General features: G+C 47.6%; 1 protein-coding gene across 1 annotated transcript in view; it reads right to left on the bottom strand.

Moving 5' to 3' along the window:
- The window catches only part of TMOD1 (tropomodulin 1), a 91,954-nt gene that overhangs the window by 67,942 nt on the left and 466 nt on the right, over window positions 1-23,546 (bottom strand). The window contains exon 2 of the mRNA XM_011939473.1: window positions 963-1,130. Within this exon, the coding sequence (XP_011794863.1) occupies window positions 963-1,082 (120 nt within the window). The 5' untranslated portion in view covers window positions 1,083-1,130. The remainder of the gene's footprint in view (window positions 1-962; window positions 1,131-23,546) is intronic.

Below are 23,546 nucleotides of genomic sequence, written 5' to 3'. Positions count from 1 at the left end.
TATTGGCTTTGTATAATAGGATTTAAGTATCATTAATTTTACATTATAGTATTTAAGTTACAGGACAGCAAGGAGAAGAACAAACATCACTCATGGACTTTACCTCCTCTTCTGGGGAAGGTGATACTGTGTTTTCCTAACATGATAGTTGTATCACGTTAGGCAGAATTATGACATCATTACTGTCTTTATTTGGAAATTAAGTATGGTTTAAAGAGATGTACATGTGTACCAAGCTGACAAGGGTAGACTGTGATGGTTAATTTTGGGTGTCGACTTGACCATGGGATGCTCAGACATTTGATCAAACATGATTCTGGGTGTGTCTGTGAGGGTGTTTCTGGATGAGATTAATATTTGAATCAGTAGACTGAGTAATACAGATTGTTCCCCCTGATATGGCGGCGGGGGGGCATCCAATCAGTTGAAGACCTGAATAGGGAAAAAAAGCAGACCCTCCTCCAAGTAGGCAGGGATTTCCTCCTGCCTGACTGCCTTGAGCTGGAACACTGGCTTTTTTCTGCCTTTGGATTCAAACTAAAACATCTTTTCCCAGACCCAACTCTTCCTGGGTCTTCAGCCTGCTGGTTATTTGTATTTGTATTGGAACTATACCATCGGCTCTCCTGGGTCTCCACCTTAGCAACTGCAGATCTTGCCGGTCTCTACAGCCTTGTGAGCTAACGCCTTATAATAAATCTCTCTCTCTCTCCCCTTCTCTCTCTGTCTCTACATACACATGCACACACACACACACACACACACACACACACCCTATTGGTTCTCTCTTTCTCTGGAGAACTCTAATGCAACACATTAAAAGAAAAATCTGCAAAGGCAAAGTTATTCTAACGTCATTGCCATGGAAGGAAAAAGGAAGTGGTGGCTTTAGGAAGCATCCACCTGTCCCTCCACAGCTCCCCTCACTGGTGACAGTGTGCTCCCCTTTAGCACCTACTCACATCAGGGTCCAGCTCATCCAGCTCATTTTCCAGGGTCCTGAGCTCTTCCTCTGTGAGGGCTCCAAGGATTTCATCTTCATCCAGGTCACGGTATTTCTCTAGTTCTCGTCTGTACGACATCGTGGAAGAACTTGTCTGTGTCTCCTGAGTTTCTGCGCTGATTAATACCTACCAGAAAGACAAGAATCTTAGAAAGACCCATCTCAAATTTGCTCTCTCAGAGCAAATGGAGGCTCATCATTCACACAGTGGCCTGGGTACATTTTATGAATCACCAGGATAATCATTACTATGGTGGAATACTACACTAAGTTTGGCTAATTCTCTAATAAAACTGTGCAAGGTAAAGTCCTGAGAGCATGTAAGTTAATGAATTGCAATTGGTTATAATTGGCATGGACATTAATTACAAGTAAATGGGTAATTATAAATGGCTTATGAGTGCCTGAAAACAATGTTATTCTTCAAGGAGTTCAAATACTTTTCTGTATAACTCTCCACCCTTCACCCTACACACCAGAGGGAATCATGAATGCTGGAAACTCTGCCAAAACTGAGTTTAAAAGGGGCAGGGGAGTATCGATGATTAATTGAGCACCTACTGCATACAGGCCTGTCACCTACACCATCTCATTCAATCCTTACCAAAGGTAGTTTATAGAAATAGCTAACTTTTACTACTGTATGTCAAGCTGCATGTTAAGTACTTCACAAGGACTTTCTCATTTAACCTATGAGGTAGGTATTTACTATTATCCCCATTTCATAGACAAGGACTTAGTGAGGTTAAGTGACTTACCCAAATGACACTACTAGGAAGCAGCAGCTCCACATTTAAACTCAGGTCTGCTGGCTGCAGACCTTCTCTGCGGAGTCACCCAGTGGCATGGCCAGGGGGCTGCCTAGTCCAGAGCCCCCATTTCTCCCCAGAGGGAGCCGGTTCAGAGGGAAGAAGTTCAGAGGGTTCCCCATCAGGACCTGGGGAACCAGGGTTCACCTCTGCTGCTTCCCAGACTGCTCTCTCTTGCTGGAGAAGCCTACCGTTCATTTCCTGTTTCACAGATGACACCTAACACCTATGTTTGGACCCTGTCTCTGCTACATCCCATAACCATGACATTTTCAGACCTGTTAACTCATCTGAGCCTCTCCACACATCCTGGAGGTTCGTCTTTTTTTTTTTTTCCCCCTTTTTTATACCTTGAAGATCTTCCTGGATACTAATAGGTCTTTTAATTAAAATATTTTCATTAGTGAAAAAACTGAGGGATGGCCTAGGGCTTGACTCAGGACCCCTGACATCAGTCCGAGGGTGCTCTCTACTCCACCACACCACCTCCCCTGAGCTAGGAGGGACAGCAGGACCTCGAGCCCTATTGTCTTACAGCTTAGCTAAATGTAGTACCGTGCATAGAATCAGTGTGATAAGGTATATTGTGTCTCCTAAAAACTCATATATAAGGCTGGGTGCGGTGGCTCATGCCTATAATCTTAGCAATTTGGGAGGCTGAGGTAAGAGGATTGCTTGAGCCCAGAAGTTTGAGACCAGTCTAGGCAACATAGTGAGACCCCATCTCTACAAAAAATACAAAAATTAGCCGGGCATGGTCGTGCGGCACCTATAGTCCCAGCTACTCAGAAGGCTGAGGTGGGAGGATTGCTTGAGCCCAGGAGGTCAAGGCTGCAGTGAGCCACGTTCTCACCACTGCACTCCAGCCTGGGTGACAGAGTGAGATCCAGTCTCAAAAAAGTAAATAAATAAATAAAATAAAAATAAAAGTTCATATGTTGAATTTCTAACCCCCAGTATCTCAGTAACCTAGTATCACATTGCAAGTTAGAATGTGACCTTACCTGGAAATAGGGTCATTGCAGACGTAAGTAGTTAAGTTTAGACATGGTCTTACTGGATAGAGTGGGCCCCTAATCCAATATTTTACCTGGGATCCTTATAAACAGGGGAAATTTGGACACAGACACAGCGACTAAGAGAACACCATGTGACAATGAAGGCAGAGATTGGGGTGATGCTACTACAAGCCAAGGAATGCCAAAGATTGCCAGCAAGCCACCAGAAGCCAGCCCCAGAAGGAACCCAGGCTGCCAACACCTTGATCTCAGACTTCTAGCTTCCAACACTGTGTGACAGTACATTTCTGTTATTTAAACCACCCAGTGCTGGAATTTTGTCACAGCAGCCCAGACAAACTTATGTAACAGATAAGACCTTTTTCACAACAATGTACGTATATAGACCTCCAAGCAAGCCAACCAGCTAACCCACCCATGGCTTATCTGTGAAATCATGATGGAATTTTCTAGAGTAGAGAAAAATGAAAACTAGGAAAGGACAATCAACCAATCGATCCAAAAGCTGGGATTAGTTGTTAATTAAAAATAATTAAAGTCACTAAAATAAATGAAAACCAAAGTTCACTAAGCTAACAGAAAAAGTCTCTGTCTCAGAAAGCAGAGAGCACATTTTATCAGTGTAAGCCTGTGCATGTGTAGGCCTATTTGCAGAAGTCCAAGTATATGACAGCTGGCTTGATAAGAAGGACTTGCTTCCCAAATACAGAAACCCCAGTGCCACCCTTTTCTCTAAGAATGGCTCAGCTTAGCCTAACGTCCTCCTTTGACCAGGCCCCAAGAATGCAATGCTCAGACCATAAATGGCCCCCCACCACTTGATCCATTTCTATTACTTCCAAAGAAAGCACAACCAGCTGACAGTGCTCTGGTATCGATGAAAAAACCTTCCTGAAGGCCATCAGAAAGCAGCCTAAGTTGGCTTTTCCTAAGTGAAGATAGGATGAGGAGAGGATTCATGATCTCTGTGCTGGGGCCAAGAGGGACTCTAATGAAGAGCTTGGAGTCTTCCAGAACCAACTCACAGAGATGTCCAGAACTGCCTTAAAACTAGCATCTCTTAGAGGGGCTGCAAACACAAGCTTTTGGTGCTCAAGCGGGTTTTGGGTTATATGAAGTTCCCAAGGACTCTGGACTGCAGGACTTCTCAAAAGTGTTGGTATGTGGGTATACAATGGAGTCTCCAAGAGGAATAGGTTGCAAGCAGAATTACCCCAGTCTTTTTTTTTTTTTTTTTTTTATCATAAAAGCACATGTCTGAGAAACTGCACCCAGAAATGGAATCTCACAAAACCAAGTATGGAAAACACACTTTTTGCCTCACCTCTGGGTCACATCAGAACCACACAAGAAGGGACACAGGGACAGGACCAACTGGGACACACTTCTGGGGAGCATCAAACAGGTTGGGGACCCTGTGAGCTTATCATACTTGTTACCTCTTCCAGTTGCCTCATTTTCTACATACTTTGTAGTAAAAGCCTTAGAAAAAGAGTCATGGACAGACCTTGGAGAATGGACCAGCCAGGCTGAGGGAGCATGGGAGAAAGAAATCCTTTATCAAAGCCAGCTTGAGGAAAAGGGGCTGAGAAAAGAGCCAGAAAGGAAAGGAGGTGACAACTGTGAGGCCTGCTGAAGGAGGGATATGTGGTGGGGCATTCGGTCTCCCCTAGAGATGCCACCCTGAGGGGTACAAATCATGAAATTTCCTAAAGAAGTCTCCTCTTACTGCATCCAGGAAAGTTAATGCACCACTTACACACCCCAAGGTGCTGTTGATTTCTAAAATCCTATTTCACAGGATTTAAAAAGCCCTTTCTAATGTCAAGAGTCCTGTGAATATTATGGAGCAATGAGGCACAACATGAAATAAACTGAGAAGAACCAAAAACTCTAAGGTAAACTATGAAGCTGTCAGTTTCAAGCCACACTCATCGACTTGGCTCACAAGGACGGTTGCTACGAAGCAGGATTCTCCTCCTGTGGTTGAGGAAATGGGAGAACTGGAGGTAGGGAAGAGACAGGGTGAGAGGGAGGCGAAAACAGTATGTTCAGAGAGCCCACTGAAAGCTCGGTCTTAAAATACAGCTTGGAAGAGACTGTATTTTATAGCTGCTAATAAAAGGCCTCCGTTTCCTGAGAGAAGAGGTGTCAGGGATGGAGCACAGGCCTGAGCTTCATAGGACTTGTGGTTGGAGTGCTAATTGTGACAGTGATTCCCTGGGTGACCCTTGCTAAGCTCCTTCCCTCCTCCGGGCCTCTATTTGCTCCTCTGAAAAATGAAAGCATTGACTCCCCAGCTGGTTTTTAAACTATGCCAACAGGAGATCTCAGGCTCTGAGAAAGTGCCTCCAGGCCCCCGCAAAGGGTTAGGGATAAGTGAGGGGGACTCACTCCCGATTTTACCTGATGTATTTATTTGGGTTCCATATAAAATTTCACTTGAAGAAAGGATTCTATGGCTCAAATAAAAAGTAGAAAATCCATGGACTGGTTTTCTTGGTCTGCACAGTGAGAGACTAACCGTACTCACACCCGTAGGGTGTCGTGAGGATCATGGGGCAGCAAGCAGGTGAGGCTGTAGCCTGGGGTTGACTGGTGCAGTCAATCGGCTTCACAGATCTTAGCCATTATTAAGAGGCTGTCGCTGCTGGAGTCTCTAGCTTCTCTCCCCGAGCCATGCTGCCGTCAGGCTCCGAGATCCCTCAGGAGAGGATCCATGTTCTATGTGTCTTTGTGTTCACAGTGCCTCGCCCTGTGCCTGGCCCAGCCATGTCACCCGGGAGAGGGGGAATGGGCACCCGTGGGTCCGGGTCTAGGGTTCTTGGAACCCTGGGCAAGTCCCTTCTCTTCTCAGATGCTTGGTTTTCCCATCTTTACCACAGAAAGATTGGACCAGATCTGGAGGGACTGAAAGTCTGAGAGGGAAGGGATGGGCAGGAAGGGGGTGATGAAGCCGCTGGGGCTCCCAGCATGGCCCACCTACAGCAGCATCTCTGTGACCCTGAGCAAAAGTTGGTGAGAGCAATAAAAGGACAGGTAAATATATTTAAAACACAATCACAAACTCAAGTCTTCCAAATCTGGTGTCTATTTTACACTTACAGCATATCCAGCCACCCCACTTCTCTGTGGCAGAAGCCTTAAGCCTCCGCTAAATATGAAAAAATAGAATTTACAAGTTGTGCCAGGAAGTAGCACTCGGCAGGTTGGACAGTAAAAATGAGGGAGTCAAAGGCTGAGGCCATCCATCAGGAAAGCCTCGGAAATGAAAGCTCCGAGAAGGGGCAGCTCCTGGAGTACACAAGGCTCTTTTAAATCTTTCACGGGCAGCCGGTCCAGTCACTTCTGCTAATGGCTTCTCCAGCATTGCCCGCCCATGTGGGAACACTCCAGAGGAGGCACTTATGCGGCATCATCTTGATTTATGGACTTCACTTCCTTGAGCTCAGGAAGAGCTGAGTCACAAGTTCAAATAAATATTTTCCAGTTATACTGACTTGTTATTTCAGCCACAGTGAATATCTTGAGGATGGGAAGGCAAGGTTGACTTAGAAAGTCCATCCTTTATGCCCCAAATATTTGTGGATTTGTCCCTCTCTTTTGGAAGACACTTTGGCCAAAGGGATTTTATGTCAGTTTCCCTTGTCACCAAATCCTGTATCCCAAGACAATGCCATCTACCTCCCTCTCCGGAACCTCTCTTCCCTCAGCTTCAGGGATGCAAAAGCACCTGCAATGTCCCCTGTCCCTCCTGAGAGAGCTGTCTCCCTGTTACTTCCCTACCCCCTTTAAGGGGCACCTCTCAGGGCAGCTATGCCCCATATCACAGGTCACCCCTCCACTGTCAGATGACTGGGCAGAGGGTGCCTGGCTCAAGGGTAGCCAGTTGATTGGAAGGCCAGTGACAATGTTCCTAGGTGGCCCAAGACAAAGAAAAAACTAAAACCCAAAAAGAGGAGTTGGGTAAATAAGCTCTTTCATTTCTTAGCATTTGTATTTGTTTCCTGGGGATGCCCCCAACAAAGCCCCACAAACCAAGTGACAGAAACAACAGAAGTGTGTTGGCTCTCAGTTCTGGAGGCAGAAGTCAAGAGTCAGCAGGGCTGGCTCCCTCTGAGGGTGAATCTGTTCCCAGCTGCTCTGCCGGCCTTAGGTGTTCCTTGGTCGGCAGAGGCTCCTTTCCCTGTTTTTTCCTTCTCAGTGTCTACTCTCAGTACATGTCTGGGTCCAAACTTCCCCTTTTTCTGAGGACGGCAGTCATATTGGATTAGGGCTTCCCTAAGGACCTTATCACATTCACAGGTACAGTTTTTTTGGGGACACAATCCAACCCGTAATAGCATGGAACTGGGACAGGAGGAGAAGATGGGGCAAGTGTTGGGGCAGCTGTGGTGAAGGGAAACTTGGGGAACCACGGCAGATGTGTGGAAGCTGAGGCGATGAGGGATGAGACTGGGCAAGGGAGCACAGTCCTGAGGGAGACTTTGTGCTGCCCGTGAGAGACGGAGCACATGAGATCCACCAGTGTCCAGGCCCCCCTCCCCCAGGCCTGGATGGTATGGCTCAGCCTGTTTCTCATGAGCCCCCTGTCCTCCCACGAGCCTGTCCAGGCCCACCCATCTGGCCATGCCCCCTCGCTGTCCTAAGGGACCTGAATGAGCTCTCACTCCTTGCAGCGAAACTCTCCTGGTTTCCCTGCTTCCTTTCTGACTCCTCCCAGGTCTCCTTGATGATGCGTTATTCTTGGCCCACCTGTTTCTCTGGGCTCTGCCCTCTTTTCACGTTCTCCCTGGCTGGTTCTCATCTTCTCCCATGTGGGGCCTGCTACGTGTGATAAGCCGAGGACACTCAGATGGTGTCTGTCCAGCCCAGGCCCCTTCCTGAGCCCCGCTCCCCATTGGATACCTCTCCCTGGAGTCCTCAGGCCCCATATGCCCAACCCTGTGTGCGTGTCCAGCTTCTGGACCACCACCCTCCCCTGGCCTTGTTTCCTCTTCTGCCTGTCAGTCACCCAGGCCAGTCACCTTGGGGTCAGCATAGACTCCCACACCCGCTCCCCAGCTCAGGGCCAGCCTGCGCCTGACAAGGCTCTTTCTCTTTTTTAAACTTTTTTTTTTTTTTGCTCCGTCAGCCAGGCTGGAGTGTAGTGATATAATCATAGCTCACTGTAGCCTCCAACTCCCAGGCTCAAGCAATCCTCCCTCCTCAGCCTCTTGAGCAGCTGGGACTACAGGTGTGCATCACCATGCCCAGCTAATTAAAAAAAATTAGCTGGGCATGGGGATCAAAAAAAAAAAAAAATTAGCTGGGCATGGTGATGCATTAGCTGGGCATGGTGATGCACAAATTAGCTATGTTGCCCAGACTGGCCTTGAACTCCTGGCCTCAAGCAATCCTCCCTGCTCAGTCTCCTAAAGTGCTGGGATTATACATGTGAGCCACCATGCCCGGCCTCTCCTCCCCACCCCCACAGGCCCACTATCTTTTTGTTGTTATAGTTGCTTTTCAAATTGTGGTAAAATACACATAACATAAAATTTACCATTTTAACCATTTTTAGTCACACAGTTCTGTGGCATTAAGTACATTCCTGTTGTTGTGCAACTGTCACTACTATCCATCTCCTGAACTTTTTCATTTTCTCAAACTGAAACTCTGTCCCCATTAAACACTAACTCTGCTTTCTCTCCTCCCCCAGCCCCTGGCAACCACATTCTCCTTTCTGTCTGTGTGAATTGGACTACTCCGGGGGCCACCTATGACGGGAGGCACGCTGTGTTGTCTCTTTGTGACTGGAATCCTGTCTCTTTAACATCCTTGGATCTGTCCCTCCTCTCCCTTCTCACGGCACTGCCTCTTATGATCTCAGTGAGTGCAGCGGTCTCCAAACTAGTCCCCTGCCTCAGTTCTCCCTCCTTCCTATCCTTACTCAACTCAGCCTCCAAATGATCTTGGTGAAAATCAGTCCTCCTGCTACTCCCAAGCTGAAAACTCCAACTGCTTCCCAAGCTCCAACTCCCAAGCTCCAACTGCTTCCCATGGATGGATAGAGAGCATGTCTTTAAGGCGCACCCCTCCACGCAGACTCCCAGCACCCCTGGTTGGGATACTGCCCCCCTCTCCTCCCACACCTCTGTGGGAAGCTCTAAGGAAATAACACTGCCCCTGCCTAGGGGAGGAGACTAGGGCTTCCCACATCTCTCTGTGTCCCCAGACTGAGCCAGGCAAGGGCCAAGATCACATCTGACATCTGCACATCTCAGCACCCAGCCCCTGCTTGGCTCAGAGTGAAGGCGAAGTAACTGCAGATCAAATTGAATTGTCACCCTGGGCAAGGGTGGAAAACTGAATCCTATCTCAGGCCAGTGACCGGCAGGGGAAGAAAGTCAACCAGCAGTCGATTGGGTGGGGCAGGGGTAGGGTAAGGTGTGGAAGGAGTAGACAAATGTAATGGAAGTTTGAGGGGGCTTGGCTTCCTTAGTTTTTAAGGCTGAGATCAGGGTCATAAAAGGTGGTGCAATAATTATGCCAATAACCACTCCTCCGATGTGCAGAGACCTTTGCAGCTCATAGAAATGTAACTACTTTTATGCTTGCAGTTTCATGCCCCTGGGGGCGTGTTGTCACCTGTGATGGGTTCCGGATAGAAGAGAGCGAGGAGAAACAGGGAGAGGGAGAGAGCTGAACTGAGAGGGCTGAGCTCTCTCAGTCACCAATGTCTTGATTCCAAACCATCCCGCTTCCCCTAAGGATCCCCTGTGTAAAATAGTCTCAGCTTCTCACCTGGGTTCTCACCTGCCACCCAGGCAGGACTGGCTACATAATTTGCTGGGTCCAGTGCAAAGTAAAACAGTGGGACCCTTTGCTCAAAAGGCAAGAAAAAAGTGCCATTAAATGTACCAAAATAGGCTGAGCACGGTGGCTCATGCCTGTAATCCCAGCATTTTGGAAGGCTGAGGTGGACAGATTGCTTGAGCTCAGGAGTTCGAGAACAGCCTGGGCAACATGGCAAAACCCTGTGTCTGTAAAAGATAGAAAAATTATCTGGGCATGGTGGTACGTGCCTGTAGTCCCAGCTACTTGGGAGGCTGAGGTGGGAGGATTGCTTGAGCCTGGGAGCCAGGGGTTGCAGTGAGCCAAGATCATACCATTGCACTCCAGCCTGGATAATAGAGTGAGACCCTGTCTCAGAACAAACAAACAAAAGGATAAAAACATAAAGCTCTTCCTTTCTCTCATGGTCTCTCTCTTGATCTGGCATGGTGATTTCTTTATTTTTCATGTTTGTTTTAGTTTACAAACTTTTGATAGAGACAGGGTATGGCTATGTTGACCAGGCTGGTTTCAAACTCCCGGGCTCAGGCAATCCTCTTGCCTCAGTCTCCCAAAGTGCTGGGATTACAGGTGTGAACCATGGTGCCCAGACTGTCATGGTGTTTTTTATTTACCATTTAATACTGTGATCCACATAGGTGTCCATGTACTGCACGAGAAGCCCACTGGCTGCCAATTTCTCTCTTGTCACACCCAGGACTGACACATCTGCCCTGGTGGAGGGCCAGGAAGTCATGCCAGGCATTTCCCCTTCCCACAGGCCACTGGCCCAACACAATCTTCTTGTCTGCCCCTGATCCAGGCAGCGAGTGTCCTGGTCCTAACTGCTGCTGCAATCCTTTTGTCCCCTTCTAATTCAGATTACCTAATGTCCTGGCACAGAGGCTGCAATAGCATGGGCAATTCCCAAGGGTATTACAATGCCTGTGCCAGGACATTAGGTACCTGGATGAGCAGTGGATGAAAGGCTTGCCTGCAGAGTTTCCAGCTGAATACACCAGGGGGCCTCACTGGTAGCCCAGCAGGAGTGGGAAGGGGGAGGCTGAATGTAACCAGAGGGTGCCAGGGGCAAGGGAGCTCTAGTCCAAGAACCCATATCCAGGAAGTAGTGAGGCAGCAAGAGGTGGGAAAATGCAAGCTGAGGTTCTGAGCCCTGGCATGTACTCCACTGGAATTTCACTTAAAAATATAAATTCAAATATAAAATTATTAAGAATTTCGGCCAGGTGCAGTGGCTCACGCCTGTAATCCCAACACTTTAGGAGGCCAAGGCGGACAGATCACTTGAGGTCAAGAGTTTGAGACTAGCCTGGCCAAATGGTGAAAAATACTAAAAATACAAAAAAATACAAAAAAATACTAAAAATACAAAAAAAACCACAAACGAACAACAACAACAACAACAACAACAACAAAACCATTAGCCAGGTGTGGTGGCAGGCACCTGTTTTCCAAGCTACTCGGGAGGCTGAGGCAGGAGAATCACTTGAACCTGGGAGACAGAGGTTGCTGTGAGTCGAGATTGTGCCGCTATGCTCCGGCTTGGACAACAGAATGAGACTCTGTCTCAAAATAAAATAAAATAAAATAAAAATTCAAGACAGTGACTGCAGAACATTCCACCAAGCACAGGCTCCCTCTGAAAGCAGGGCTCTGTGCACCTGCACAGGTATACAACCTGTTTCCAGCCTTAGCCCCAGGGCACACACTCTGAAGGCCCCAGGGCCAGACTCCGCCTTGGCTCACATGTGATGGTCCTTTTCCTCCCTAGTGTCTTCCAATCCATTGAAATTTCTAGTCCCGGGGTCTAGAGGACACTAGGGACCCTGTGCAATGGCAGAAGGAGCATTGCCATAGAAGTCAGGGGGCCTGGTTACAAGTCCTGACTTTGGTTAAGACCTGCCATATGACCTTGAGCAAATTGCTGTACTTCTCTGGATTTCAGTTTCTACAACCTAATTCACTGGGTGAGTATTTACTGGACACCCACTATGGGGAGGGCATGCTGGGTCTTTTTGGGAGAGACAGAAATTAATAAGAGGTCCTAGCTCTCCAGGTGCTTATAATTAACATGGGGTGATAAGACTCACACAGAGATTCCTGTGATAATGTCACACCCATCATCTCTTCATCCACCACCCTTGGAGCAGAATGGATGCCCTGGGCCCTTAGTTCCCTTTACAGGTGAGACCTCACCTTGGGTCAGCCTGGTTAAAGATGAGAGCTTGAACTAGGGGTCATGCAAACCTGGGCTGAAATCCCTGCCCCTGGCTCTGGCTGACTCGGCAGCCTCAGGCATACCACTTTGTGCCTCTGAGATTCAGGGTTTCTTCTGCAAAGTGAGAGCAGGACACGGACTGAATGTTCTCCCAAGGGGCACTGTAAAGAGGACATGAGAGAAGGGATGATACAGCTCGATAACCAGTTTCCTTCACCTTCCTTCAGGCCCAGCCTGCAGCCTGCAAGCACCGGTTGAATGGATGTGGCTGAGCAGCCATGAGAAAGATGTGGGGCTCTCCGGTGACTGTAGACCCAGCATAAATCAACAGTTCGAGGTGTTCATCCCCAAAGCCATGGTGAGACCTCAGCTGTTGCAATAAAAGTGTAGTGCCAAAGTAAGGGCAATGACAGTCTTGCTTGGCTTTGCGCTGGAGCTCTCAACTCTGGGCCACACTGTTTTGTAGGGGGCAGGTGGTAATAATTTTTTTTAAACAAGACACTGGCTATATACAGTCAAGTGTGCAAGGCTTAAGTATACAACCCATGTGATTTTCCCACATTTCTATACCTATGGAGACACTCAAATGAAGATACTAAACCTTTCCAGCCCCCAAGAAAACTTTCTTAAACTCCCTCCTGGTCTATCTCCCTCAAAAGTAACTATAATATATATAAAATAATATATTTATAGTACTATTCTGACCTTAAGACTGTATATTAGTTTTGGCTTTTTAAACATTGTATGGAAACGTATAGTGGATGTGTTTGTGTGTGTGTGTGTGTGTGTGGTTTCTGTAATTCAACATTGTATCTGTGAGATTCACCTGTGCTATTGTGTGTAGGAACAGTTTGTTCTTTCTCATTATCTGAAATATACCATCATTATCTTATTTACTTTACTTTTAAGGGTCATTTAGGTTATTTCCAGTATTCAGTAATTACAAACAGTGCTATGAATATGTCTTTTGGTAGAAAGAAGCACTTCCTTCTTTTGGGTGTGTACCCAGGAGTGGAATTGCTAGGTCATAGAGTAGGCATACGTTTAGTTTTAGTAGATATTGTCAGTTTTCCAAAGTAATTTTACAAGTTTACATTTCTACCAACAATGCGTGAGCATTCCAGCTGCTCCACAACCTTGTCAACACTTGGTACTGTCAGCACCTTCCTGTTAGCCATTCTGGTGGGTAGGGAGTGGGAACTCATTGTGCATTTCCCTGATGACTAATGATGCTGAGCACGTTTCATATGCCTTCTGGACCTGGGGATGAGCTCTGCTGTGAATTGAGCCTTCTCTCTTGAGTGGTGCTGAGTCCAGAGAAGGTGAACAGGTGTCATATGAAGAACAGAAGGACCAGGAGGAACATGGTCATACTCTCCAAACCTCTACTGGGCTCACCTGGGGAAGAGGGAACAGAAGAGGTCTGTGGCTCCCCAGAGGGCAGAAGACATAGATTTATTGAAATTACCAGGAGGTAGATTTCTGATCAGTACAAGGAACTTTCTAACAATAAAAACACCCGAGGGGTGGCTGGGCACAGTGACTCACACCAGTAATCCCAGCACTTTGGGAGGCAAAGGCAGGCAGATCGCTTGAGGCCAGGAGTTTGAAACCAGCCTGGGCAACATGGTGAGACCTTGTCTCTACAAACAATTCAAAAATTAGCTAGGTGTGATGGCGCACTCCTGTAGTCCCAGATACTCAGGAGGCTGAAGTGGGAGGATTGCTTGAGCCCAGGAGAAAGAGGCTGCAGTGAGTCCTGTCTGCACGACTGCACTCCAGCCTGGGTGAAAGACAGACTTAAAAAACAAACAAACAAACAAGCAAACAAACAAACAAAAACTGCCCAAGGGTACACTGGGCTAGGCCAGGAAGTAGTGAGCACCTGTCTCTATAGGCTGTGAGCAGTGATGGCAGAGCCCTGGATGAGGCCTTCCAGAGAGGGTTGATGTCTTAATTGATGGTGGTTGTTGGGGAGTTGACAATATAGGATTTAAGGCCCTTTAAGGCCTAGTTCTATGATGACAGATGTGTGTGGAGCCCCAGAATGGAGGAGGATGGGGACTTAGAGACCAGCTATTGTTAACAGGCTTGTTTTCTGGTTCATTTGCAGTTATTTTCCCTGGCTGATTTCATTCTCTTAGTCATATGGGAAAGTACCTTCTAAAAAAATAAACACACTAAACATAGTGTTTGACTCCATCACTTTCTGCAGTTGCTATGAGCTTCATCCCAGAACACAATGAGCCATGCTCGATGCTCTAAACGTCAAAGTTGTCAAGTGGTTTAAATTGGAAAAGCCTGTGCATGTGTGTGTATGTGTGTATGTGTGTGTGTGTGTGTGCGTGTGCGCGTTTTCATTTTGCATCTCTTGGTGTCATCACGATATCTGAGTCACCACAGCAATCATTTGTAAGCAACAGGGTTCCAGGAAAAGAGTCTGAAGACATCTCCCTGTCTCAGCTGGCCTGCCCACCTGCCCTCAAACCATGCTGCACTCCACTCCTCCCCCATCTCTGCAACTTTTCTGGTTCAGGCCACACTTAGCTCTCCCCATGGTCTGCCCCTTCCGTTTCATTTTCCTCCACACCAGCAGAAGAGAGTTCTAGGAAGCCAAAGATTGTAATACAAACACGAGAGGCCATCAGAGTTCTCTGGAAGTTATTGCATTACCTTACTCCCACAAGACTAAAAGCTACTTGAGGACAGACATCTCTGTCTCCCATGGTCCTTCACAAAGCCCTGCACCTGTCCAGTGCTGAAGACATATTCGTTGAATGAATGAATGAATGAATGAATAAATGCCTAGCATTATTATTAGCTTTGATAGCCATAAGTCAAAAGCACTGGTAGAATAAAAGCTAACCTGCAGGCTGGGTGTGGTGGTCATGCCTGTATCAGCACTTTGGGAGGTTGAGGTGGGCAGATCCCCTGAGGTCAGGAGTTCGAGACCAGCCTGGCCAACATGGTGAAACCCCGTCTCTACTAAAAATACAAAAATTAGCCGGGCGTGATGGTGGGCACCTGTAATTCCAGCTACTCAGGAGGCTGAGGCAAAAGAATCGCTTGAACCTGGGAGGTGGAGGTTGCAGTGAGCTGAGATCATGTCACTGCACTCTAGCCTGGGTGACAGAGTGAGACTCAGTGTCCAAAAAAAAAAAAAAAAAGCTAATTTGTAGAAAAGCTTGTGGAATTCATTCCTATCCTCAGTCTCCATTTTACAAACATGAACTTCATCACGTTGCCTCATAGCAGGAGTTAATGTAAGGTAGAGGTTTATGAAACACATTTTTGTATTTTCTGAAAAACCAATATGAAAATTAATATGAACAATACCAAAAAGCAAATGGCTAACTGGGGAAAAATATATTTGCTTCATATTAAACAAAAGGCTGATTTGTTTAATAGACAAAGAATTCCTCCAGTAAAAAAACAGAACAGGCCAGAAAATGTGGGTAGAGGAAAGGAATGGACAATTTACACAAAAGGAAATATTAATGGCGAATACACATACAAACAATAACAAAACTCACGTATAATTATCAAAAAGCAAATTGTGGAATGAGATATCAGTTCTAGCAGATTGACAGAGATTTAAAAGTCTGAGAATTCCCAGTGTTGACAAGATGTGGGGAGACCAGTGTCCTCACACAGAAGAGAAGTTATATTGGTATAACCTTTTTCAGTTCGAGACCAGCCTGGGCAACATGGTGAAACCCCATCTCCCCTAAAAATACAAAAAATTAGGCATTCATGGTGGCATGCATCTGTGGTCCCAGCTTCTGGGGTTGGGGGGAAGACCACTTGAGCCCAGAAGGCGGAGGTTGCAGTGAGCCACTGCACTCCAGCCTGGGTGACAGAGTGAGACCTTGTCTAAACAAAACAAAACAAAATAAAACTCTATTAGCGAAAAAAAAAAAAACCCAAACCCCCAAAACCTGGAAATGGCATAAAAATTCAACAAGGCATTGAGTAAATAAATTAGAGACATATAACAGACAGCTATTAACACCATCCTTGAGGCTACTGTTGGCCACTTGTCACTGTACCTTATAATAGCAAGCTTTGTTTTGTTCTTACTGCATACCAGGCACAATGCTAAGCTCTTTACATGGATTATTTCATGCAATCTTAATAATTGTGAAGCAGATACTTTTATTATCCCATTCTACAGATGAAGAAACTGAAGTGCAGACTATGTTAGTTTTATAGGGCTGCCATAATAAATGACCACAAACTGGATGGCTTAAAACAACAGAGATGTACTCTGTCTCAGTTCAGAGGACCAGAAGTCCAAAACTGAGGTGTCAGCAGGTTGATACCTTCTGGAAGCTCTGACAGGGAATCTGTTCCATACCTCATTCCTACCTTCTGGTGTCTGCTGGCCATCCCTGACATTCCTTGGTTTGCAGCCATATCACTCCCATCTCTGACTCCATCATCATCTGTTCTTACTAGTTATGCTGCCTATATAGGTTGATTTTAAGCCATCTCAAGCCTTTTTAATGACGTGTATCCACTCTTCTTCTTAAGACACCAGTCATAGGGTAGTTAGGACCTACCCTAATCTAGTGTGACCTCATTTTAACTTCATTAATTACATTTGTAAAGACCGTATGTCCAGATAAAGTCACATTCTGGGGTGCTAGGTGAGCATGACTTTTGGGGGGACCCTGTTTAACCCAGTAAGTACACTGACCAAAGTCACAAAGCTAACAAGTGGTAGAGCCAGGATTTGAATCCAGGCAGGCAATCAGTACTCATTGCCAGCACTCCATGCTGCCACCTTCCCATAATATAACAGCTCACACTTACATAATGCCCCAGGCACTGTCCTAAGCATTTTACATGTAAGAATTAATTTCATCCCCACAACAACCCCACTTTATAGATAGGGACACTAGGCACAGAAATGTTAAAAGTTGGCTGGGTGTGGTGGCTCGTGTCTGTAATTCCAGCACTGTGGGAGGCTGAGGTGGGTGGATCACCTGACATCAGGAGTTTGAGACCAGCCTGACCAACATGGCGAAACCCCATCTCTACAAAAAAAATACAAAAATTTGCCAGGTGTGGTGGCGTGCTCCTGTAGTCCCAGCTATTTGGGAGGCTGAGACAGGAGAATTGCTTGAACCCGGGAGGCGGAGGTTGCAGTGAGCTGAGATTGCCCCACTGCACTCCAGCCTGGGCGACAGAGCGAGACTCTGTCTCAAAAAAAAAAAAAAAAGAAAAAAATATTAAAATGTACCTGAGATTACAGAGCCAGTAACTAGCAGACCTTAGATTTGAATCCAGCGAGGTGGTCTCCAGAGTCCGTGTGTGTGTGTGTGTGTGTGTGTGTGCGCGTTTGTGTGAATCAGGAAGATAGATTGTGTCTCATTATGTGTCAGTTGCTATTTAAGGCCCCCCAAAGGACTAATGAAGGATTTGAGTCTGCCCTTCATTGCTCCTGGGTTCCCTGGCCTTGCGCAGACTGATCTGGAGTCCATCCTAACCGCTATACCCTCTGTCTAGTGGCCTGTCTTGACAATATACTGAGGACTGGGGCTAAGAAAATAGTTCCCTCTCCTGAAAGACTGATTGATGTTCTTCCTTCTACAATCAGACACCAAGAGTTCTCCCATTCATCTCGTGCCCCCTTTCCCTTTGGCTGCCATGAGTCATCTCAGAGCCGATTTGAGTATCCAAATACAGTTGTCATCTTCAGCCAGGGCACTGGCATCATTTTCTCTCTTTATTCTCTGTATCGGGTGTTCTTAACCTGGACTTTTGAATGGGCTTCAGGGCAATCACACACCCACTGAAATGATATGCAAATGGTTGTGTATATGAATATATTCATTTTTGTGGAGCAAGAATTCGTAAGCTCTAATCAGATTCTCCAGGAGTTTTGTGTGCTTAATCTTCAGGGTTTCTGCCCTGTCTTTTTAGAGTTTCTGTTCTTACTAGTTACATTGGTCATGTAGTTTATTTTTAAGCCATCTCAAGACTTTTTAATGCTGTAAGTGGAATACAATGTAAAACCATAATAAGGAAATGCGTGCAATGTTGCTATCCATCCTGAATTTTTAAATCTCTCTTGGTTTGCATGAAGGAAGTCTGTCCTACGTCTCCCTCTCTCTTACCTTCACTTTGCACACCGTCTGAGTGGTTTTGATGTCTTAGGGTCTCAGGTGTCTCAGGTTTCCACTCCAGCACTAGCCAGGCACCCATCCGGTGCTCATAGATCCAAACTTGCAAGAAGTTTGCTGACCAGAAAGAGCCCTTGATTTTGATCCAGGGCACAAATGAATTCATTCATAGATTTAAAAAGCCACTATCTTAATGCAATGGCCAGGAGGAAGCTTTGTGGCAACTAGCACTCACCTTGTTGTTCAAATTGTGGTGGTTTGTAGATACTAATCAACACTACCTTATTAGATGTTTATTAGAGCTTATTAGGAATTACTAAGCTTATTTTGTAATCAACTTGTTAGAGTTTATTAGAAACAAAGAGCTTTTTAGAAACTCAAAATCTCAAGTCCCATCTCATACCTACTGAACCAGAATCTGCATTTCTGAAAAGATCCCAAGTGATTTCAATGCACATTAAAGTTAGAGAAGCACGGATATAAAACAAGCAGACACATTTCTCAAGTTTGTCAAACCCTGGAGAGCACTTCAGTTTTCTGGAATTGGATGACCTGGGACAATTGGATGACCTGGGACAATTCCTACTAGGGTGCCCTGTCTTATTACAAAAGGTAGGTAACAACACTTGATGTTCCTGCCTCATGGGGTTACTGTGAATTTCAAATGAGCTCATGGATTCACACACTAGTTACTTATCCTGATGGGGCTGGTAGGAGCTGGGGAGCTGGCAGTGGGGAGCAGAGTAGGCGTGGTCTCTGCCCTCACAGAGCTGATGATTTGGTTGGGTAGGAGAACATACTGTAAATGCTGGTTGGTATTGTGTGACTGTCACGGTTATCACAGAGCCTTCATTCATTTATTTCATGCATTCATTCATTCATTCATTTGGTGGTCAGCCATTTATTAAAACCTGAAGTGCCTGTACTATGTCAAACATTAAGCTCTGAGCTGCACATGGGGAAGCAGAAATAAATGAGCCAGAAACTTCGTCCTCAGGGAGCTTTTAGTCTAGCCAGAGACAGAGATACATCACTGGGTGATTCCATTTAGAACATACTCTGGCTGGTGCTCTAAGTTGGCACAGGGGGCTGTGGGGGTACAGGTAAGTCAGTGAAGAACTTTGCTTTTAAGGGTGATTACAAGTTCATAGGCTGAGAAGAGGGAGAACAGCACTGAAGGCTGAAAGAACAGCAGGGGAAAGGCAGGGAGGCATGAAGGCACAGCATGCTTTTGCCATGACCAGAAGGTAAAGAGAATTTGGAGGAGTGCCTAGAGATGATTTTGGAGTAGTAGCTTGAGGCCCAGTCTTAGAGGCTAAGGAATCTGGTCTTTATCCCTTAGGAAATGGGGAGTTCCTGAAGGGAGAGAATTGACGCAAGTGAAGATCTTTTAAGAGCAGCATGGAAGAAAGAATTAATGACTTGAGGCAGAAATACCTTTAAGAGGCTCTGAGAGCAGCTTATGGGAGAGATGAAGTCCTAACTGGGATAGTGGATGTGGCGATAGAAACGGATGTAACAGAAATTAAGGAAGGTAGCATTGACAGGACTTGGTGGGCAAATGAATGGGGTGGTGAAGAGAAAGGAATCAGGAGGCAGAGATGTCTGTAGATGAGGAGCGCAGTCCAGCTTGAGGCAAGAATTAGGGAGTTGTGAGGTGATTGGATTGTGGGAGTGAATGAGACTGTGAGAGAGTGTGCGGTGGAAAGAGAATAGGGGTAGGAGTGGCACCAAGGCACCAACAGCAAAGGGATGGGCAGCAGCGATGAGTCTATGAAGGAGGTTGAAGGATGCCAAGAGGCAGTTCTGCTTTCCTTCATTCCTTTGGGCATGGAGAGCAACAATGGAGTGGTCACAACTCATCGCCCTCCAGAATCATCGATAGAAAGGGCCCTGGGGTCACCACCCTTGAAGCCCCAGAGTGAGTGGGGCCTGAGGCTGGGGCCCCTGAGAACATGAACCGAGACAGGGATGGACGTGGGTGGATGGACGAAAGCCCTTGTCTCCTTCTCCCTCCCTCTTTCCTCCTCACAGATGGTAATGTCCAACCCTTTCACAAATCATTTTTTTTTCTCCGAAAGAAAACCAAAAGGACATAAGAGAAGGAGAAACAAAAGGCATGCTTGAGTTTGTTTAGTTTTTCAGATCAGACAAAGACCCAACACCACCTAACATGAAAGAAAACCTCCCAGACCGTGTCCTAAATTGACTCCAATGAGCTCATTCTCTCATTGTCATTAAGAGCAAAGAGAATCAGGATCTATCATGATTAGCCAAAGGAAGATTTTACAAAACAAAACAAAAGAGAGGAAATGGCCCTGGAATTGTGCTATCTGGTTCATGCTTTTCCATAGAAAGAGGCCTGTGGTTTTAAACTGATAATGGCTCCTAGCAGCCCAATAATTGATGTATCTGGTGTTCTGGCTTTAAGGGAAGAGTGAACTGGCCTCTTTAGAAATGTTGGCAGCCTGGCTGGTCCATTAGTAAGACTCAAAACTCAAAACATTGACTGGAAAAGGCCATTATGACTGGGCTCAGCAGGAGTCATCGATAGATGATGTCATTTCAGAAATAAGTAAGCCAAGGTCATGAAGCCCATGAGCAGGGTCAAAACACCCTTCACGGCCCATCACCATCCTCCATCGCAGATACTGGTCTGCCAGAGACACATGGGTCTGAGCCAGGATCTCCTTCATTTTACCTTTTTTTGCTCATTCCAGGGGATGAAGGCTACCTGCAGAGTCTGTGACTTTCTGCAAGTCACTACAGAAGGTCCCCAATCCTCATTATGGGCACACCTTTTAGATTCTCCTTTAACTCTCTCCTCTCTACTGGGTTCTTCTCACTTCTTGCCAAACTCTTTATCCTAGAATGCCTGCCTCCCTTCTGTCCCTTGTCCTCAGTTCCTGCTACCTTGCCTCTCCCTTCCTGTCTCGTCCAAGCTTTTAGAAGGAGTTGCAGGCTCTGTGGGGAGCCTTCTCAGCCTACAGCCTGAAGAAGTGGAGAACTTCTTCAACTCCCGTTAGCGCCTGCCTTTGCCCCTCACCACAACTAATTATATCATTGCAGTATCAGGCTCTGGGCTGAGGACTTACCCTGCATCATCTCACTTAATTCCCACAAGCAGCCCCTGTGAAATGGGGCTACTGTTACCTCCATTGTATAGAGGAGGAAACGAGGCTCAGACAGGCTGGGTCACTGGCAGATCCCATTTTCTGATCCTGCTGCAATGCCCTGGTCAAAGTCACTCATGATCCCTGCCAATCCTGATGGTCCTTTCCCAGTCCTCATCCCCCACTCCTGTCTCTTCACAGCAAGTGACACTGCCCACCTCAGTCATCCCTTGGCACTTGGGAAAGCCACTCTCTCTCACTCCTTCCCCAGCTCCTCCTTACAGGATGGATCATGCTAGAAAGGCTTCCAGGGGGGACTCCAAGCCCTCCCCACTCCAGGTCCACTAGAGACCATCTTGTCCACCCCCTTGTTGTTCAAGGTTGCTCTGAGTGAGTGGCAGAACTGGGACTGAAGCCGGGTATCCTAACCTCCAGGCCAGTCCACCTCCCAGTGCTCAGAGCTGCCACACCTACTTTGTGTTTTCTGTTTTTGCTGAGCTGCAAGAATACGCCCTACCCTGGAGGAGGGAGAAGGTGTGAGACCCTGATAAGGTGGGGCTGAGGCTATTTTTAGAGGACACTGGCTTTCGTCTTAGGCTGGGAGGAACTCAAGGGCCAATGACTTTCTAAAACACGGGTTTGTAAGACTAGCTCATTAAAGATAATACACCAAAGTGACAGTGTTCTTGTTTTCACTCTGCCTGTTGGTTGTGTGGCTCTAACTGATGGAAACTGTATTATTTAGCTCCGTTTCCCGTTAATTCTTTATCTGTAAGTCTTTGAGATGGCTTTAGAAAAAAAAACATATAATAGAACGTAAAGTAGAAGCAAAAAGGAAACTTCAGGATGAGGGCACTATTGTCTAGACAAGGTAAAGTCCAGAAGAGCAGCAGATTCAAGAAGAGGGGGCATTGATCAGGCACTACCAGAGCTCCCGGACCTGCCTGAGCAGTGGGAAGGGTTCAGAAAGAGATGGGAAAGGCTGGGAGACTGCAGACTTTCTGGCGTGACAGGTCCTGTGTGACCTTGAGCAGGGGGCTCTGCGGCCCTGCACGGAGGACAAAATGGCAGTCACCTCTGGAAGAGAGATGGGGTGGGGTCCCTAGGGGTTCTCACGCTGAGGGCCCAGCACCTGGGTTCAGGGTCTGGTTCTGCGATTCAGACACGGAGGAGCTTGGGCCAGGTGGTCTCCGAGAGTCTGAGGACATAGGGCGAGGGCCAGAGACAGGGTTTGTAATAGCAGCGGTGGGTGAAGGGTGTAGGAGGGGGCGGCGCTGCGCAGGTTGGAGGATGCATCATAGGCGCGGTATAGACCGGGAAACTGTGGCCAGGGAGTGGCTGGACTGGAACCCCTACCCCTGCCCAGCTCATCGCATCTGAAGCTATGTGGCTCACAGGCTGCTTTGCCAAGGCAATGGCGGCTACGCAGCAGAGAGATGCTCATAGGCACCCCGAAAGTGCCCTTCCTAGGATTGTACGGCTTAGGATATCCGAGGGCCTTAGTGGGTCCCAGGATACGATCGGGTCTGGGGCAGCCAGTCTCCGATTTCTGCAGCCTCTCCGGATGTGCGCGGTTGGGACCCCAGCGTCCCAGGCCGGAGCGGGTGAACAGGTGCGGGGAGCGCAGGCGGTCAAGAGCGCCCTGCGGCTCTCACGGCCCAGGCTCCCAGCTTCATCGCGGCTACCAAACCTCGCCCCTACAAATGGGAAACCGAGATCCAGAAACAAGAGGGGGATTGCCAAGGCCTTGCCAAGAGCCAGCGACAACCTGGGGCTCCCGCCTTCAAGCTCTTTCCAGCTCTACTTGGCCGCGTAGCGCGTGTCGTGGTGCTTTAAACCTTGTCTCCCGCGGTTTGGGAAACTTCTCCTGCTCCAAACACTCTCAGTGCGAACCTGGGCTCCACATCCAGTCGAGCCCTTACGCCCCCATTCCCACCCCCAGACTCTTGCAGGCGGAGAAGAGGCCGCGCCCCCGAGCCCGGCTCCGGCTGGCACCTGTACCCAGCAGAGCGCCCCGCGGGCGCAGAGCCCCGCCGCGCTGGAGTCCTGCGGGCAGCGGGGGCGCCCCTCGGCCAGGACCCCAGCCCGGGGCACCGCTCCTCCAGAACCCCGGGTCTTTCTCGCCTTCACAGACGCGGTGCGGAGGTCCAGAGCGGAGGGCGCCCTGGCCAGGACTGCGAGCTCGGGGAGGCGGGGTCGCTAGCGCCGGGCTCGGGACCCCGAGACCCGGGCTCCCCAGCCCCAGAGGCAACCCGAGGCGGCAGCTATTTATAGAGGGAGCCACGCTCAGTCCCTCTTGGCGGCGGCGGCGACAGCTGAATATTTTGCCCAGATATGGCTGAGGCCCCGGAGCGGGGGCAGGGAGCCCCGCGAGCGCGAAGGGGACCCCAGGCGGGGTGGGGGCTTACCCGGACGCAGA

Source organism: Colobus angolensis, unplaced genomic scaffold (assembly GCF_000951035.1).
Source record: "Colobus angolensis palliatus isolate OR3802 unplaced genomic scaffold, Cang.pa_1.0 Scaffold181, whole genome shotgun sequence".
Classification (NCBI taxonomy): Eukaryota; Metazoa; Chordata; class Mammalia; order Primates; family Cercopithecidae; genus Colobus; species Colobus angolensis.
This window is presented reverse-complemented; position numbering and strand designations above follow the sequence as displayed.